The sequence below is a fragment of the Schistocerca cancellata genome, chromosome 4 (assembly GCF_023864275.1).
Source record: "Schistocerca cancellata isolate TAMUIC-IGC-003103 chromosome 4, iqSchCanc2.1, whole genome shotgun sequence".
NCBI classification, from domain to species: Eukaryota; Metazoa; Arthropoda; class Insecta; order Orthoptera; family Acrididae; genus Schistocerca; species Schistocerca cancellata.
Genome location: NC_064629.1, coordinates 521,485,730 through 521,506,676, shown reverse-complemented (window position 1 = coordinate 521,506,676; position 20,947 = coordinate 521,485,730). Strand labels below are relative to the sequence as shown.

General features: G+C 40.8%; 1 protein-coding gene across 4 annotated transcripts in view; it reads left to right on the top strand.

Annotated features, from left to right (window-relative positions):
- LOC126183369 (alpha-1,3-mannosyl-glycoprotein 2-beta-N-acetylglucosaminyltransferase) overlaps positions 1-20,947 on the top strand; it is an 87,750-nt gene that overhangs the window by 44,207 nt on the left and 22,596 nt on the right. For all 4 annotated transcript variants that reach the window (XM_049925298.1, XM_049925297.1, XM_049925296.1 and 1 more), the window contains exons 9-10: positions 80-170; positions 6,082-6,252. In XM_049925298.1, coding sequence (XP_049781255.1) covers positions 80-170; positions 6,082-6,252 — 262 coding nt within the window. The remainder of the gene's footprint in view (positions 1-79; positions 171-6,081; positions 6,253-20,947) is intronic.

Genomic DNA, 20,947 nt, shown 5'->3' with positions numbered 1-20,947 from the left:
ACTTACAACATGAGCAATTAATATTATTATACAACATGAGCAATTAATATTATTATTTTTCTGTGTTATTATTTTTCAGTGGCCACTTCTATGAAAAACATTTGAAATACATTAAACTTAATGAAAAGTTTGTGCCTTTTACTAAGATGAATTTGAACTACCTCTTAAAGGTAAGATATTTCACCAATATTACCATTTCCCTGACACTAGATCTTAGCAAAATATGTACTGTATGGCATAACAAAATGTGTAAACTGCAGGTAACGTACTTCACTCCTTAGGGAAAATAGTGCCCTAGAATATTTAATGGTGAAATCCCAATGAGTGTGACTCTGTCAAGACTGAAAAAAAAAAAATCCATTTATATATACACATGAACCTGCAAAAAGCATATCAGTATTCAAAAACACCTGCTGTTGTCCTGAACTGACATGTAAAATGAATCAGTTAGTTACATGTTTCATAGACCATTTGAATGATTCTTTGACTGAAATTATGTGGAATGAGTCAGTTTACAGGATGTGTGTGCATGATTAGTATTAACATTAATGAACACATTACTTTTTTTTGGTCCCACTCGTGCAACTACACTTAAAAACTAGGTTCTCTCTCTCTCTCTCTCTCTCTCTCTCTCTCTCTCTCTCTCTCTGTGTGTGTGTCTTCCTACCTACCAATCTTTTCTGACTACCAGTTTTTAAATAGAAAATCAAAAATCATTGGTGGAACAGTGGAATAGATGTCCAGCAGAAGTGATGTTTACTTAGATTTAAAATTTGCTTTGCTACCTGTTAGACATTTTATGGTATTGGGCAAATGATAAAAAGTTTTTATTCTGCACATTGAACTCCTTTCTGAGCCTCACATAGCATTGATGTTGAATTATAAACGTCATTTTTCCCTCTAGTGCTGTAGGTATGGATATCACTGATGTTGTCAAATTTTGATGGATTATTTATGACACATTTCATTAGTAAATATATGTATTGTGATGGCGGAGTTAAAATGCCTAACTCCTTGTAGAGGTGTCTACACAACATCCATGGGTAAACACCACATATTAGTCTTATTGCTCGCTTTTGTGCAATCAGTACTTTCGTCCTGAGTGGTGACTTACACCAGAAAATTATTCCATAATACACTATTGAGTGGAAATGTGCAAAAATATTTCAGGAGCTTAATTCGTTTCTTTCTGAGGCTAGCAGTTATACAAAGAGCAAAAGTAGCTGAACTTATTGTTTGAGAAGCTCAGTAATATGCTTCTTTCAGTTAAAGTTTTCATCAGTATGAACACCCAAAAATTTGGGAGCACTCTTCATGATTTACTGACTCCTATTCATGTGCTACATCAATTGTTGTATGGCTACTTGTTGTACAGAACTGAATATAGTGTGTCCTTTTGAAAGTTAGGGAAAGTCCACGTTCAGAGAACCAGTTAATAATTTTTTGGGAAACATCATTAACAATGTCTTCTGCTGCTTTCTCTCTAATGCGATTTATTATACCACTAGTATCATTCCATTTGATGAATGTTAAGTGGAAGGTCTTTCACACATATAAAGAATGGGAATGGACCCAAAATTGAGCACTTCGGGAATTCCTTTGATTTCTCCCTGGTCATAAAAATTTTCTCCTCTGCCAACATTTTTTGAATTATTCAGCTTTATTTTTGTTTTATTTGTTTGTGATTCAGCCTACTGTGTGTAAAACCATCAATTCTGTAAAACTTCAGTTTTTCCCAGAGAGTAAATTCCTTGGAAAGAGTACAAAAAATACCAAATGGGGATATTTTGTTACTCAAGGCTTGTACTGTTTGATGAGTGAATGTATAAATAGTATTCTCAGTTGAGAAACCCTTCTGGAATCCAAACTGTAATATGTTAAGTAAATTGTTTATACTTAAGTATGAGACTACTCTCAAGTTCATTACTTTTTTGAATGTTTTGGAAAAAAGATGTTAGTAAGGAAATTGGAAATTGGTGGTAAGGTCTTATTGGACCAAACTGCAGAGGTCATCGGTCCCTAAGCCTAGGCACTACTTATTCTAACTTAAACTAACTTACGCTATGGACAACACATGCACCCATGCCAGAGGGAGTACTCAAACCTCCAAGGGGGGGAGCCCCATGGACCATAACAAGACGCCTAAGACCGCGCGGCTATCCCGCCCGGCTGTTAGTAAGTAAACTGGAGAATAATTATCTAAGTTAGCTGTACCATCTTCCCTATGAAGAGGTTTAACAGTTGCGTATTTTAATGTGTCTGGAAAAATTCCGTGTGCCAGTGATGCATTACATATATCACTAAGGACATTACTTATTAAGTTGGTACACATTTTCATAATTCTGTTTGAAAGTCCATCATCAACACGTGAGCTTTTGTTTTTTAGAATTTTTGTAATTCTGTTAATTTCAGTGAGGAATTTTGGTGCTATGAGTAGTCGCTTAAAGTTTTCTGGACTGACATTAATTTATTCTATTGCTTCTTCAGCTGAACCATTTAATTCTATTTTTGCTGCTACATATAGGAAGTGGTTGTTAAAAATACTTGCAGCTTTTGAATTATCAGTCACAACATTGTCATTTACTTTAATTGTTACGGTATCTTGTACACTGACAGGCTGTTCTTTCTCCTGTTTCACAGTATCCCATATAGTTTTAATCTTATTATCTGGTTTATTTATTTCTGTCAGGATGTGGATACATCTGGACATTTTAATGACCTTCCTTAAAATACTACAGTATTTTTATGTAGTATGCAAATGATACCAGATGTTGACATACTCTAGCCTTTATATAAATTTCCCTTTTCCTCTTAAATGAGATTTAAATTCCCTTAGTGAACTACTGCTGTCTTTTTTTCTTTTTATTTTGTTTTTGTGTTTTGTTTTTATGGATCTTCTGGATAACTTTTTAGGAAAGCAGCTTTCAACTGTTGACACACATTTACTATTGAATAAGTCTCTTTCTGTGTATGCCTTATCCCATACCACTTCTTTAAACATACTTTTAAAATATTGCATCGTGTTTTCATTAATAAGCCTCCGTGCTTTGTATGAACCTGCCTCAGGGCTATAAGGTATCATATTGTTTATTTCCATCAATTGTGCATCATGATCAGATAGTCTATTAACAATTGGGTACACATTAATTGTTTCTGCCTGAGCACTGCATATAAAAATGGTAACAATCAGTGTCCAGCTATCTTGCTGCATACGAGTTGGAAAATTGACTACTGAAATGAGATTGAAACACCCAAATAATGATTCATTCCTGTACGTATCTTGTAAAAAATCTACATTGAAATCTCCACAAACTATTTACTGTTTCTTCTTGTCTGACAGGACGCTCAATGGTGCATCTAGATGTTTCATAAACAACTTAAAGTTTACTAGAGCAGTTCTGTAGAATGTTGCAATTCAGAAGGCGGTGTGACAATCAGTCATCATATTGTTGGACCCTGCTTACTGGTTTCATCTCTTTTTGCTAACTGACACTTAAAATTCCCCAGGGTACTTTGTACATTCCTCATGGAATTAATTGGGCATTTATTTAGTAGAACAGTCTGAGCAACCTTGGCATATGGAGCTCCTCGATTTCAGTATGTTATAAAAAAAAAAAGTGTGTATATTGTGTACAGAGATCTGTCAGTTTGTCGCACCTCAGTATGTCATGTGAGAAAGATCTGCCAGTCTTTGTCATGGCATCATGAAGGTTGTCTTGATTGTGGTACAACCTTTTGCCAAACATAAGAGTGCTTTCTGTGACTTCCAAACAATATTAAAGATCTTGTACATTGCAACTGACTAATCTTCTCCTCTTGTCCTTACATTGTAGAAAACATTAGTAAACCCTTCTTGAGTTAATACGTTGATTTGTACATTGAGCTAAAGAACATATTTTCTCACAATTACATTGCTGTATGTACTGAAAACAAAATGAAACGTGTATAGGGCAGATTGGCATAATTTACCTTTAACATTTCATAAAGCATAAGTCCTCATCAGCCAGAAGCACTTCATGTCTTGAAAGTTTCACTTTTCATTCTAAAAGTATAAGCTTGGAAGAATTTTGATTTTCAAGAAAATCTTTGTTTTTGTTTCATCTGACCTGTTTAGATTTTTAAATTGTGATTCAAATTAATTTAGAATCAGTTTTTAATTTAACTAAAACAAGTGCATTTAATTTACTTTCTTAAATAATAGGTGGAAGTTGAATAGATTTTAAGAAATATGTTTGCCTGAAAATTGGCAAAAATGTAACTGTATGAAATTACTGATCTGAAAGATAAAACTCCTGAGCAGTGGAGGAGTTCATGAAGGATGTGACAAGAATGGAGTTCATAGAGGTTATGATTGATTCCTCAGGATATAAGCACTCAAAGGAAAATGAACATCAGTTCTTTCTATGGATTCCAAGTAATGAATGTCTTTTTTAGAGTAATGAGAAATATTTCTTTAAGTTTCGCTCCATAGTTTGCAAAAACAAATATAATGGTAATCAGTTGTCCTAGGTTACATATAAATAATTCAAGGAATAACAATTCTCTGAATAATTCACGAAAAAGTTGAGGTGGAGTGGCTGTGTTGAGTGGAGTGGGCGAAGGGAGAAAGGAGGTGAGGAGTAGAAGGGAGACCTGGGAGGGGGGGGAGAGAGAGAGAGAGAGAGAGAGAGAGAGAGAGAGAGAGAGAGAGAGAGAGAGAGAGAGAGAGGGGGGGGGGGGGCAGAAGGTGCCTGGGATAGGAATGTAGCTCCTGTGAGCTCATTCTGGCTGCAGAGAATCTTATATTTTCCATATAGCACAGGTTGTGAAGCAGCCATAGAAAGCCAGCATTTGGGTGTAACACTTGGTAGTCGACACTTCTCTTGGTCACAGTTTTGTGGTGACCATTCGTATGGGTGGACAACTGATTGGTGGTCGCTCCCACATAAAATGCTATGCAGAAATTACAGCAGAGCTATTGTATGACTTTTTGCTCGGGTGGACTTATTTCTGATAGCATGGGCCTGTAACAGGATTGGAGAAGATGTGCTGGGTGGATTTATCGGACAGGTCTTGCCTGGGACTTCCACAGTGGCATGACACATGTGACAGTGGTTCTCTTCAGATGGTGCCAGTTGTTACATGTACTCACTGCCTGAACTCCAGCTGGTCTGGTTGCCCACCCTTAATCACTCATGACTTGGAAACATGAGAGATCATATGGTCTAGGATACTGTGCAGTTTGGGTCGATGGTGGACTACCACTTTGGGTGGGAGGGGGAATTTGGCAGAAAGGGCTTTGGGTAGGATATTCCTCATTTCCAGGCATGATACAAGCAGCTGAAGCCCTAGTCTTGTTGAGATGCAATGTAGGCATGTTGTAACCAAGTGGAACAATGTGTGAAACTATTTTTAAAACCAAGGTTTTTTGTATGAGGATTATGATTAGTTTTTGACCCAGCAAGTTCATATCTAATGATATTCAGAAAACCATTGTGTATATTCTTTTCTTTTGCCAGTTTTGTTAATAACAATGCTTAGTTTAGTCACATTAGGAACTTCATTCTCCATCAGCTTGCCACTTTATAGTCAGTATGAGTGAGTCTCTTGAGAGAGAGAGAGAGAGAGAGAGAGAGAGAGAGAGAGAGAGAGAGAGAGAGTGAGTGCAAAGATGATTTCAATATTTTGTTTGGTGAGAAGAGTACCTCTGCATTGTATTGGGTGCTACTTTTAAGCAGGTATTTAAAACCTGCCTTTACTCAGTAATACTTCATGTGTTCATTTTCTGTTCCTATAGTTTCTGTTGTTGCTTTGGTAAAGTTAAATAAAAATCAAAATAAATTATTTGGTATTTATTTACTTGTTATCTCTGAGCCAACAGCTGTCTGTTCTTTTGAGTCTTGAAAGCCAAAGATTATGGTGCTCTCTGCATCCCCTTATGGTGTTCTCTGATTACACATGTCGTTTTAGGAAGTTTAATAACTGTTTTGTTGCACTAAAATACATTGTATTATAAGTTTCATGTTTCTGGTGGTTATATTACGTTGTTATTTTTGTATGGCTATATTGTGAGGCACTTCCATATATTAATATTTTTTACAGGATAATTATGATGTCCAGTTTGTAAAGGAAGTGTATGGCAGCCCAGTTGTAACTTATCAAGAACTAAAGAATGGGCCCATAGTACATGATGGTCCAGTACGAATACCATATTACACGAAGGATAGTTACAAGAGGACAGCAAAATTACTCGGATTAATGGATGATTTTAGAGTGAGTGACTTATTTTCATCATATATGATGTATTTATCTGGTTTGTGTTACTCGGCAAGGCAAAGTGGACATCTGGCTGTTGCAAGAATTAACTTGGTCGTGTGATGAGGTACAATCGCATTCCAATTCAAAGTAGCACTTGTTATCTTGCAGTGTGAGCATAAATTTTGATTTTGGAAAACAGCTTCGTGGGAAGCCATGACAACTTTCTGTTAACGTCATTCATTAATGACAATGAGAATGAGGTATTGGTGATAGTGCCAGCAGAGAAGGCAACAGAAGGTGCAAGCAAATGTTGATAAACAAAATTGAAGGAAGTCAGTGGTGTGCAAATTACAGAAGGTGGGACGTGACACTGAGTGGCACAGCATTCAAGTATTTGCTGTAAAGTAGAATAAGTAAACTGCACACAATAAATATTTCAGTGATGATGCTTCTAAAAGTTTCCACAATAACTAAGTCATTATGTGCAGATGGGAGAATGTACCAGCCAAAAGACCATTCTGCAGTAGACTTTTTATGAGAACTTAACGTATTAGAATTAAAGTGGCCAGTGATTCGTTCAGACTAACTGTGGATTCATAAGACCTGCACTGCGAATATTGCAAAGTGACGGTGCCGAAGATTGTTGGCTAACAATGGTGCTGGTTAACATTTCATTGTTATGAATGCACAGTTTCAATTTTTGTTCACCTCTCAGTTGCTATAACAGGAAAACAGATTATCATGTAGAAATAGAGAGAGAAAAAATTAAAGATACATAGAGGCAAGGAAAGCCATTATACTGAAGGAGCACCAGCCCACTGCTGTTTAACAAACATAAACATATTCCATAGTAGGCTGTAATGAATAAAAATCACATTATACCATACAACAGACCACATTTATATTTATTAAACATCTGGAGGCTGTGGATCCCCACAAATACAAAAGAAATTTTAATCACTGTTGTTTTTTCCACTGGCAAAATTTTGCAAGAAAGTTGTTCCCTACCTACTTCTGCCTTACCATACAGACTTAAATCCCAAAGATCTGGTCTGCAGTCTTGCAAAGAATAAGCTCTGTAGTTGTAATACATCAGGCATCTCACTCTATAAGTTGAAAGAATAAAGGCTATCATCTTTGCTACTAATAAATGAATGTCATGCATTACGGATGGTGTGTGTGCCAATACTTTTACATGCCACTGGCTGGATGCACAGTGCCAGTGCTGCAGTCTGGCAAGTGGACTAGGTTGGGGTGGGGGTTGTGTCAGGTGGGATGGGTAGAGGAGAAAGGTGGGAGGTAGGTGGGTGTGGGTGGATAGTGGTTTGGAGGGAGGCAGCAGGTTTGCGTGCTGAAGGTTTTGGGGTGGGTGTGTGGTTGAGGTGGGGGGGGGGGGGGGAGGGAGGTATGTGCACGGGCAAGGCATGTGATGCATGTGTGTCACAGCTGGTGGGGAGAGGCACCCACTGAAGGTGACATGAGGATGTGAATTGGGAGCGGGTAGTGGAGCGGAGAAAGGGGGAACTCTTGGGTGGAGTGTGTGGGACAGTGAGTTACTGGAGACTGAGGCCAGGACAATCATAGAAGCAAAAGATGTGAGGATAAACTCCCATCTGTATAGTTCAAAGAAGCTGTTGGTGGAGGGAAGGATCCAGGTCTTGTGAAGCTGCCACTGAAATTGAGCATTTTATGCTCAGCTGCATATCGTGCCAGCAGGCTGTCAAGTTTGTTCTTGTTAGTTGTCCAGTTTAGCTACTTACTGCAGATTTGTTTCTTTGCATACAGCTTAGTAGATAATCTGTTCAGAGAAAGTAATTTTGTTGTATATAGAAATGCTTACATAACGCCCACTTCTGATGAAACTGGTGAGGATTTTTTTTTTAAACAAATAACATTAGCATAAAATAGAAGATATTCGGGTACATATATAGCTAATTATTCTCCTAATATGTCAAAAAGTTTTGAGAGTTTTGTACTTTATCTTGATTTGAGAAAGGTGGGCTTTCATTTATACTGTCGCACTGTGTCCAGTATTTCAAGAAGCTGGACCTCATGAGGTAACATACTTTCATACCCATGAGTCAAGAGATGTTAGAAATCCACACATCATGAAATGCAGTGATAATATGTGCACTAGAAGGTGCCCTGGGAACATTGTGACTTGTTTCATTATGATGGAGATTGATACTGTGGAAGGAACCATCCAACTTTTACTGTGGTAACACCTCACATTGCTAGACAAATGCTCTTTGCAAGTCAGTAGTGGCCCATGGTGGTGGTGCAACCCTTCAGCTCAGTTTCTTCCACGTATAATCAAAGTCTGGGGAGCAAGGCGGCCACTCTAGATGTGTTAAGTCTGTATGTCTGTATATTGCAAGTATGTGTGCACCATGTCAGTACTGAATGGTTATGCCTGTAGACTGCTACTGTTACAGTATCTCCAGAAAACAGGTATAGCAGTGTACATGCCACTGCCTTGGGCAAGAACACTGGGATTGAAATATCACCTTTTCCATTACATCACCTCTGCATGAACCAGATGTACTTATAATGACAGTAGCTTTAAGTGCTTTTTTTATCTACATAGGGCATGACAATGCTGCGAAACAGTCACTGTCAGCACAAATGTAACTGTAATAGTCGATGGTAGCTCAACCAAATAGCCAGGGAGCTAAACCCCAGAAGAGGAAACAAAACTTGACGTGCAAGTCAATCTATGGGGGAGCAGAGTGTCCGAACATCACATATGGTCGAGCATGGTGATAAACACAAAACACAACTAGCATAAATTACTGAACACTAGCACATGTAAACATAGCACGGTACGTGGTCAAGTGAAGGCCAGATCCAAGGTAGTTGAAATTGTTGTAAGAACTGATGGGTACAGCTTATCACTGCCGATAGGGAACATCAGAATCAATGGTTCTGCCCGTACAATACTTTGCACACACCTTCCATGACAGAGTGCCACATTGCTCTGCCATGAGACCCATACTCACTCATCTAATTCCATATCAATGGTTGCTGGCAGGGATACTAAATACTGCCATCCTTTAAGGACACATAGGGTTGAAAATAGCCCCATTTGTGCCATGATCTCTATCAAACTGGAGAGGGCGTGACATTCCCCGGCATTGAATCTATCCCTGAAGTAAGCAATGCTGATGCCTCTGGAGTGGTGGAAAATTGTGAAAGCTGACTGAATGGCTATTCCATCTGCATCATTAGGGGTAAGGCCACAGCCACGGGTGAGTGGGGGAAGGAGGTACTGGTTCCAGTTCCATGGGCTCCGCAGCTGGAATTACAGTAGTGTTTGTCGCCAGTGTCCTATTCTGCAGGCAAAAGTAGGACAGTGGAGAGCGTAGTGGGGATTGCAGTGGGCATGCATGCTGCCACACTCTGGAGCCTCCTACTGAGAGAACACCATGACCGACCCAATCGTCCAAATGGCACAGAGGTGGTGGCACCGTGGGTCCAACAGATTGCAGATGAAACTGATTGGAATGATGGGTCAGCTGCTCCAAACTGATATCCACGACAAACAAATGCTGAGCCTTGTGGCTCACCACTATACCAGGGAGCCACCCCTCCTGGCAGCCGAAAGACCTTATGTGGCATACCCATCAGGAAAGCTCTGTGGGCCGTGACAGTCTGGGGAATGCAACTTGGTTTGCAACAAAGCGAAAAGACCTCAAGGCGGGTGCCCATGTGGATGCTCCTACAGAGTTCAGCCATTTCCTGGTGTTGCCCAGTACGTGATGAAAAAACTAGACAGTGCATTATTGTGGAACAAGGCAGACGTGGACTTCATCTGGGTCTTGAGCGTTCAGTAGAAGCATTCCGCCATTGAGATGGAAGCTGGGTGAAACAGGTCAGTAGTCAGATGCTCGATACTATTGCAAATGCAGAAATCTCCAAACTCCTGTGGCTCAAATTGCCAACCATTATCAAATACGAGGCTCTAAGGGGAGTCTTCTGTAGCAATAATGAAAGGCAGTGGATGAATGGTAGCTGTTGACATTTTGGAACTCAATTTGCCAACATCCAGGAAATTGGACAAATCATCTACTATCAATAACCACATGCTTCCCAAAAAGGAACCCATAAAATGGAGATGCACCCTCTCCAAAGGATGCTCTGGGACTGACCAAGGGAAAAACTGGAGCTGCGACCCAGTGTAGTTCTGTGCACAGGCCACGTAAGTCCACACCAGATGTTCAGTATCATGATCAATTGCCGGACAGTAGATGGGACACTCTGCCAAAGCCTTCATACGAGACGTACCCCAGTACAATGCACACCACAATTGGTGTATTAGAGGATGCAATGCTGGAGCGACAACCACTTGACAGCTTTGCTCCTCCATGGCAAACTTGAAAAACCATTGGAATATGTTCAGGTGCCCATGTAGGACAAAAAAGTATGCCACATTGACCCCACTACCATAGGGATGTCCTTGGGCAATCCCTTCTGGACTGTCGAAACAAATTTCCTAAAAAGTGGGGCAGCGGATGCGATGGCCATGAGCTCCTGTGCTGTCAAAGGAAAATCAAGCAATGTCTTCTCCAAGGTATCATCCAATGTGAAAATGAGAGCCTTCTGCCGGTTGAACTCTGGATTTGGTTTCACTGGAAACTGTGATAATGCATCCGCATTAGCATGCTGGATGGTGGACATGTAATGAATGTCATAGTGATAATTACTGGGGAAGAGCACCACCACTGCAATCTGTAGGTATCCTATCCGTTAGCTTGTAGTTGGTGATAAGTAGGAACTTCGCTCCATACAAGAAAATGGAAAAATTTTTCAATGCAAAAATGATAGCCAAGGTGTACTTTTCCACCTGTGAATAATTATGTTGTGCCATTGAAAGTATCTTCAATGGGTAAGCAATAGGCTTCTCAGTGCCATCTGGGTTCCAATGTGAGAGGATCACACTATGCCATTCTGGGATGCGTTGGTGGCCAGAGTTAATGGTTTATCCTGCATAAAAGAAGCCAAAACACAAACAGAGCACAAACACTCCTTGAGGAACTGAAAAGCCTGTAACATTCCATAAATAATAAAAATCTGACATCTGTTTGGTGAAGCCAGTTAAGAGGAAGGCAGATGTTTGTGGTCTAAAAAGTATGGGATATCCTTCAGGTGTTGTGCTTGTTTGTAGGCATGAGGCCATCTTTACTAAGCACATAACCCAAAAGATGCATTGTAGGGAAATAAACTACATTTTTCCGACTTCCAGCGAAGTCTGTTCTCCAGGAAGTGTTGGAAAGCTGCATAAAGATTTCATAAATGCTCCTCTTGTGTAGAGCCTGTGACTTAGATGTCATTGAGGTAATTTACAAGACAGGGAATGTCCTAAATCAACTGCTTCAAATACCATTGATAAATTCCTGCCACAGATGAAATTCCAAAAGGCAAGCAATTAAACTGGTAAAGCCCAAAGATCTTGTCAACCACCAAGAAACTCTGAGAACCAGTGCCAAACGGCAACTGGAGGTAAATGTCAGGCAAATCGATGCCTGAAAAATATTGGTTCCCTGGCAACTTCTTGAATGCCTCCTGATGTGGAATACCATATGAGTCAGCAACACATTGCATGTTGGCTCTTCGTTTACAAATGCCACAGAGGTGCAGCGACCCATCCGGTTTCTGAATCACGAACAAAACAGTGCCCATTGACTTGATGAAATAGGAGAAACAGTTCTGAGGTCCTGCCAATGTTGCGACTTGACCCTGACCACATTGCGCATGGCAAAGAGAATAGGTTGAGGGGTAACAAAGTTTAGGTGTTATTGACAGCTTAAGCATGATGAGTGTCTCAAAATTTTCTGCTGAATCCAAGTTATTCTCAAACAGTTTATCATGCAACTGTAGTAGAGATTCCAAATCTTGAAAGGTGACCAATTGAAATGCTAAGTGTATGTCAGTCTGGAAGCCAAAAACAAAAGTGGTGTTTAACGCAAAAATATTTTGCACCAACAGTGAATTAACCACTTACTACACAAGTTGCCATTCCACATTCTTACAGCATGCTGATACAGAGAATTGCTTCCTCAAAGGAATACACTGTTTGCTATAACACACAACTTGACATTGGGCCATTGCAGTGCAGGACAGCCCCAGAGCCTGTATGTGTCTAGTCTGATGAGGCTGACAATTGCACCCATATCTTGCTGAAATTCAATAGATCAGTCATCCATGACCAGTGTTAGCAGAACACACTGGGGCAAAGCTAGTAGGGTTTCAGAAACAGCTTCTAAGTCCAGGAAAAACACTGGTCCCTCTGAGAGCCATCCTGTGGTCTGTCAACTGTGACAAACTGATGCAAAATGGCAGACTTTCCAACATATCCCACACACAGCGTTTAAATATGGACAAACCCAGGTAATATGGACCACATGGCAATTGGGGCAGGACCGCCAAATTGCCCATTGAGTGGATTCAGATGTGGAGGGATGCCTAGAACCCGAAAAACTTTGCGAGTGAGGATCATGACTCTTCAACTTATGTGTACCCTCCAGGCTTTCTGCGGGCAAAGTCAGGGAACACCGTGATAGCACCATGCTCAAATCATCAATGGCGCATCAAAGAGTGGCTCATCAGAAGATACAGTCACCTGGCCAACACTACAGTGTACCAGGGGCTGTGTACCACACATGGCTAACTTCCACATGTGCCAATTGTTGGAAAGTACATCCCTTTCCACAGCAGTAAGTTTATGTGATTCGGTGATCTGTGTAATTTCGCTGAAGGAGGTGTCTGACTAGCCAGTGCCTTAGTTCAGACTTTAGTGCTAGGTGCTAACCAAACAATCATGTACCTAATTAGCAAGTCCATGTAAGATAACACATTGGGGACACTCGGACTGATACTTGCACAACAGACCTTGCAGGCCAGCAACCCAGGCTGCTTATGATTGCCCGGGGCACTTGTGGTGCTGATTTAACTGCAACTGTACTGCCACCACATGGGTTTGATATCCAAAATATTGTGACAACAGCCAACAAGAGCTCATCAAAGTTACGTTTCTCGTGCTTCGTGGAGGGTTTCAAATTTTGCCTGATTTTGTAGAACCCCACACTACTTGACAATAATGATGTGACCTTATCAGTGGTATTGAAGATAAATCCTACCTGGCAGTGAAGCGCCAACTGGCGCAGATAATTCACCCACCATTCTGCAGAGTCATTGGAACCGGCTAATAACAGTATGGGAGAAGGCTTCCCTTCAGGTGTCTGGCCCACTAGCAGCATGTTGTGAGAGTGGAGAAAGTCTACATTCTGTTTGAGCAGTTCCTGCATCTGGTCCTGCTGTAACTTTTGTTGCTGCACCTACTCCTGCCAGCATTGCAAAAATGAGAACATCTTTCCATGCTTTTGTATCTGCACAGGGCGTGACAATCCCATGAAATGAAATGCTTGCTGTCAGTACAAATGTAACTATACTATCCAATGGTGGCTCAACAACAAAGCTGGAGAGATGAACCCTGGAAGAGGGAATGACATTTGATGGGTGAGTCACTCTACAGGAGAACAGAGTGTCCAAACAGCACACAGAGTCGAGCATGGAGATAAATACAAGCATGATCAATGTGAGTGACTGAACACTTGTCACATGGAAACAGAGCAAAAGCCAGGTACGAGGTAGTTGAAATAAGCATAACTGATGGGCGTGGCTGACAGGTGAACACCTGGGTCAATTGTCCTGCCCGTACAATGCTTCACATGTGCTGTCCATGGCAGCATGCCATGCTACTTTGCCATGTGACCCACTCCAGCTCACTTGCTCCCATAACGATGTCCACTGGTGGGGATACTAAACTTGCTAAACTGATACTCATCCATCAACAGGACTCTACTCCAGTGTCCTTGTGTCCATTCATGATGAGAATTTGCCGATTAGAGTAGATTAGATACACATTTTATTCCATAGATCCATAGTGAGGAGACGTTGAATGTGTCATAAACAAGAATACGTAATACACATTTATAAAAAAAAAAAAGTGCTAATGTTTATTCAACAATGCCTAAGTGACATGCTCGATGGAAAAGAATCGCAACACAAAGGAGGAGTTGTGCGACATAAATGAAAATTGGTTGTTGTGTTTCTGCATCTGAAAGATTGTTTCAATTCAAATTTCACGCCAGTCACACGTGAGTGGCACAGGTAGTGCCACTATGAAAATGAAGATCATATTTGCTTTAAATACATGCTGTAATGGTCATGAGCGGTAGCTACCTTTGAGATTGGAAGACTTGATGTGAGTCGAGAAAGTCTTTAAGGTGATGAAGATGCCATTATCACCATCTCACTGAGTATGTGCAAGGTCTTGTAATAGAGCTTTAAGAAGCTGGATGTTCTTTCTGCGATACTACAGAAAGACTTGGCAAGAATGTAGCCACTGTACACAATTGCTGGCAGTGGTGGCCACGAGAATGTATGATCGCAAGAAGACCATGATCCGGAGACCACATGGCACTACTGAGAGGGAAGTCCATCATGTTCAGTGGATGGCTCTGGTGCATATTAATGCACATGGAGCAGCAATTTGAGCAGCAGTTGCCATCACAGTGACACAACGGACTGTTACAAATTTGTTACTTCAAGGACAGCTCCGAACCAGACACCCTGTAGTGTTCATTCTATTGGCACCAAACCACCTTCATTTGGGACTTCAGTGATGTCTAGTGAAAGTTCAGTGGATGGCAGGGTGGAGGTCTGTTATGTTTTCTGATGAAAGCTGGTTCTGCCTCAGTGCCAGTGATGGCCATGTATTGGTTAGGAGGAGGCTAGTTGAGGACCTGCAACCAACCTGTCTGCATGTTAGACACAGTGGACCTACAACTGGAGTTATGGTTTGGGGTACAATTTCGTTATTATCCCACGCACCCTGACTGAAAATTTGTATGTCAGTCTGGTGATATGACCTGTTGAGCTGCCATTTATGGGCAGCATTCCAGGGGATGTTTTCCAGCAGGATAACGCTCATCCACATACTGCTAATGTAACCCAACATTCTCTATGGGGTGTCAGCATGTTGCCTTTGCCTGCTTGAACACCAGCTCTGTCTCCAGTTGAGTGCATATGGGACATCAGACAACAACTCCAGTGTCATCCACAAGTAGCATTAACCATACCTGTATTGACCAATCAAGTGCAAGAGGCGTGGAACTACATCCTCGGAACTGACATGTGGCACCTATACAACAAAATGCATGCTTGTATTCAACATTCTGGCAGTTACACCGCTTTTTAATGTACCAGCATTTCACATTTGCAGTGGCTTATCTCATGCTTACATTAACCTGTTATCTTGCAATGTTAATCACTTAAGTATGTTATCTAGACAAATTTACTCCAGAAATTTCATTACTGTATGTTTTGGTGCCACAGTATTTTCATTTAAGAAGTAATAACAAACTTGTCACAAATCTCATAAATGTTTAATACACTGTGCTGGCTATGATAATTCCTAGGCTATTGTAGCTGCACATCACCATTCAGAAAATCAGTTTATGGCACTTATTCATGTTGATCACATTACTGCACTATTTGCAGAAATCAGATCTTGTGTAACACTGTATTTGACATTAATAATAATGTATACATGAAGCAGTTCTACTAAGAAATTTGTCAGTGTAGTAGAAGTTGCCCACTAATAAGTACTGTAGGCTCCTATTATACTGAACTTTATTAGAAGTTAAATTTTTGTATGGCTGCTGACAAGTTGTTGAAAATGTGTATTCCTGAATAATCAACACATTTCTCTACCAAAGTAAGTGATTTTAAATTTCTATGGAAATTAGTCTTATTTCTAGTATTGATTCAATGAATTGAGGTGTTAGTTTGCAAAAGAGATACATTATTTGACATACTTTATTAAGGAAGAAATATATTCTACATCTACATACATACTCTGAAAGCCAGTGTATGGTTCATGAAAGTACCTTGTACCGCTACTACTTATTTCCTTTCTTGTTGCTTTCGAAAATAGATTGAGGGAAAAATGACGCATTGCTATTTGAAATGTATGTTGATGGCGGTGGAATCTGCAGTCAACTTCAAATGTCAGTTATAAAAATTTCCTCAACTGTTTTTCACCAAAGTAACATCATTTCCCCTCTGCATTTGAGATTAGAAAGCAATTCTGTAATACTCACTTGGTGACTGAACCTACCAGTAACAAATCTAGATGCAAACCTCAGAATTCTCATATTTCTTCTGTTGATCTGACCCAATGGAAATCCCAGAAACTGAAACAGTAGTGAAGAATGGATCACGCTAGTGTTCTATACACGGTCTCCTTTACGGGTGAACCACACTTTCCTAAAATTCTCCCAATTAACTGAAGTCAGCCGTTTGCTTTCTCTACTACTGTCCGTACATGCTCATTATTGGGAAGCTGTATTTAGTATCTCTAGTACCTTTAACAGGCCTCTGTAGGACATTCTTGAATTCACCACACACACAATGCAAACTACATGCTTGGCATGGTGAGTTACCCCAAAAAATCATCCCATATGATATTATGCAGTGAAAGTACGCAAGCTTTTTTAATTTTTATGCCTTCTGTGTCTGTCATCATCTGCATTGTAAATAAAGACATGTTTAGGTGCTGCAGCAGTTGCTCCCAACTGAATTCCTCATGAGTTATGAATTCAACATTGTCAACCTTTTCTATTTGATAGTCATCATATTTTATACATATTCTGGAGAGAAATATCTTAAAACTTATGAGGTGAATATGGTGTGTCTGTTCAGTGTTGAGTGACAAAGGGTTGGCTGGCAACCTTTTGTTGTTCATGAAAATTTCATGAGCCAATCCTCCTAAAACTAGATTTGGTTGTTGCAATTTTTGTGTCATCGGAAAACAGAATAAACTCAATGTCTAGTAATGTTAAAGATCAAAGATAATTAACATACACAAGAGAAAATAATGGCCCTAAGGTAGAATCTTGTGGTGACACTCCATGTAATTTGTTTTCAGTTGGCTGCTAACAAATAGCTTAATACAAAACTCTTTCCTGTTCACACCCCTATGTTTCGTGCCGAACACATATGATATGAATCATGTGTGACATTTGCTGTTACACCATAACATAACAATTTGCTTAAAAGGATATTGTCACATCATAGCTACAATAGGGTCCAAACCTGAAAACGGTCATTGACGAAGTACAACACTTTGTACTGAAAGCACGTTTCTTACAAACACCAGTGTACAGCCAGAACAAAACTGAACTCATGGACGGAGAGTGCCACTGTTTATACAAACACTGAATAATACAGAATGTACAAACATTCCAAATGTAATTTATTTCAAGAAGCTTCAGAAATGATAAATACTAAATAGCAAATAACTACAGGTGGTTAGGTTTGTGCCGGTTACCAGCAACACACCAGCCAGTGGCGCTAATCGCTACACTGCAGTGTGTACACCACAGCTCGTGACATAGCTACCTTTCCTGGAGAAACAGAGACTGCTTGCTCCAGAATTCCTCATTGAAAATGACAACAGTGCCTTGGATCTAGATCTTGTCAGGGCTGAGCAGCTGCCACCAGCTGCCCAGTATTGCGGCTGCAGAGGGCACTCGTAGTACTGAGTTGCTGAAGGTGTGGCTCAGTGGGTGTGCTCTAATGGATCTGCTGGATCCCACATGACCGCTATCGGCATTGCATGGAAAGTTGATGTTCCACTGCCAATTGTGTGATTTGGCGGTAAGATGGTATTAATATGCGAGACCCCAGAAACGTAATTCAGACATAAAGAACTTATGTTAAGACTTCAAAAAGTTTTGAAAGTGGATATATCACTGTGATGTAGCAGAAGCATTTTAAATATGGTGTGTGATTATTGAAAGGAGCAATACAGCAATGCGTAAAGCTATTATTTATGGTGATTATGAGATTAATAAAAACTGATTGTTGTCTTGTATAACTGTTCTCTGTGTGCCAGAGATCTTTGGGAGAAGACTGCAAACACCAACATGCCTCCCACAGCATCTCAAATATCCTATGTGTGATTCAGATGATGCTCATAATGATGACCATTCTGTGCACTATGTTTCTTGATGTTGAAGACGTTTGCTCTCCAGGTGAACCCTGTGTGGTGAAGCATTGTTGTCCTGTACTATGGAATAGTCACCTATTAGACTGAAATGTTACATAATTCATGTCAAGTCTACACAGTCACAGTACCATTTAAAAAGACATCTAATGACATACTGCCTCCCACAGAGGCAAAGTTTATTTTAAAACCATTCGTTTCACAGATATTTGTCAGATAATAATTGGTTCTGGCGTAGCATAATGTCCTCCATTGGTCAGATATCCAGTGCCCACTTTGGTGTGTCCGCTGCAGATCTTCAGCAAGCTGTGAATGCACTCGTGTAGTTAATTGTGTCATATACATATCAGCTTCATGAAGTCTTCTCAAAACAGTAGTTAATGATATAATCCTTTTGGTGGCTGAAGCAAGGTTTGCCCAGTGTTTAGGCGGGCTTTATTTAGGTCATGTTCCTTTCCTTGTGTAACTCCAAATATTGATTTTTGGTGCCTTTCATAGCCACTGGCCATTCTTGTCTGAACCTCATGGTTGTTGAATGTATATTATAACTTGTTGCTACTGTCTTATAAATAAGAGGACAAATACTATGGATATTTATACATGTGGTCACCTCTGTCGGAGTTTGACATTCATTCATTATGCCAATGCCCATTCCCCCACCTCCCCCAAAATTGCACTTTTTCTGATAAATGATACTGTGGTGCCATTAAATCAGGTTTTCTTGCATTCGCAGGCATGTTGTTTTCTGCTATGTATGAATGATGCCAGCAAATTTTACAGCCATTGGTTTGGCTATACTACTATTCCTCAAACAGGACGACCTGATGGGGGACAGAGCTAAAGGAAGCGTATGTAATTTCCTCAGTACCGACAACCACTCCTCGCCTCTGTCACTTACAATGACTTTACAAGCAGTCGCTGTATCAGCGCACGTGTGTCATCTGTTGACAATATGTTTCTTTTACTTTCATCTTGTGCATACTTGCATAAATGTGGGACAGAGCACTCACTTTTGTACAGCAACTGGGTCGTTCTCTGCTATTGATCTCTCACTTTGCTCTCCAGCTCTTGCTCACACTGCTCAATGGGAAGTGGTTGATGTCTTGCGTGGAAGTGATCACTTCCCAATCTAGATTCACCTGCCAGACAGGGTGGAACCCGAAAGGAAACTGCCACGATGGGTGCTGGGCAGAGCTGACTGGACATTTTATAGCCAGTTGGCCCAGTCTGAACATTGTGTGAATGCCGAGGCATGTTGTTGTTGTTGTTGTGGTCTTCAGTCCTGAGACTGGTTTGATGCAGCTCTCCATGCTACTCTATCCTGTACAAGCTTGGGCATGGGTGGATCATATTACCAAAATGATCCTCCGCACTGCTGCAGCATCCATTCCACAGTCCACGCAACAACAGATGAGGCAACCTATCCCTTGGTGGAGTGCCGAATGCTGCTCTGCAATCAGTACCAAGTGTGCAGCTCTGTGTAGGTTCAAGTATCGGCCAACTGCAGAAAATCTTGCAGCCTTTCAGGTGGTGAGGGCAAAGTGTTGCTGAATTATTTGAGAGAGCAAGAAAAGGTCGTGGCAACAGTTCCTGAACACCATTAATCATTTGAAAAAGTTCTGTTGTGTGAGAGGCCATCAGGAGAATTTCTGGGAGAGGAAGCAGGTGCCCCATGGCGCTGTAATGGGGAACGGCACTCTCCAAACCAATCCATGAGACATTGCCCAGACTATGATGGCGTATTTTGCTACAGTTACTGCAACAGCCAATCGGGATCCATGTTTCCAGTTTGGACTTCCAGTCCACCTGTGATGAAGATTAAAACTGCCCATTTTCCATGTGGGAGCTGGATTCTTCATTGTCTGTGGCTTGTGACACATCCCCTGGTCATGACAGAATCCATTACAGTATGCTCTGGCACCTCACAAGGTGAAAGAAAGATATCCTCCTCGCACTTTGTAATGCCATTTGGGCATAAGGTCACTTTCCCGAATTGTGGCGTGAGGCAATTTTAATTCCTCTTTTAAAACATGGGAAACACTGTACATGCTCAAGTAGTTACCATAGTGTTGCCCTCTGTAGCTGCATGGGGAAGACTGTAGAGTGGATAGTCAACCGCCGACCTTGTCTGGATCTTTAGAATCCAGGCAACTCCTTAGTCACTTTCAGTGTGTGTTCAGTAGGTATCACTCCACCTTTGACAATCTTGCCCACATGGAGGCGCCTATACAACAGGCTTTCCTATGCCGGCATCACCTTGTAGGCATATTTTTTGACATTGAGGAGGCCTATGATACTACTTCGAGGCATCTTGTCCTGGAGCAACATCATGAATGGGGTTTTTGTGGTTGTCTTCCCATGTTTGTTCAGCCCTTCCTCTCACCATGATATTTTAGGTACCAAGCATGATTGCTTTGAAAAGGAGAACGGTGTCCCTCAGGGTAGTGTTTTAAGTGTGACTGCCTTTGCCATAGCTATTAATAGCATTACGTCCATAGTGAAAAGCCCTGTCCAGTGTTCCTTGTTTGTGGATGACCCCCCCCCCGACACAAACCAACCGACAACACTTGAGTTGCAACAAGCTCTTCGACATTTGGATGAATGGATGCAGAAAACTGGTTTTACGTTTTCTACCGAGAA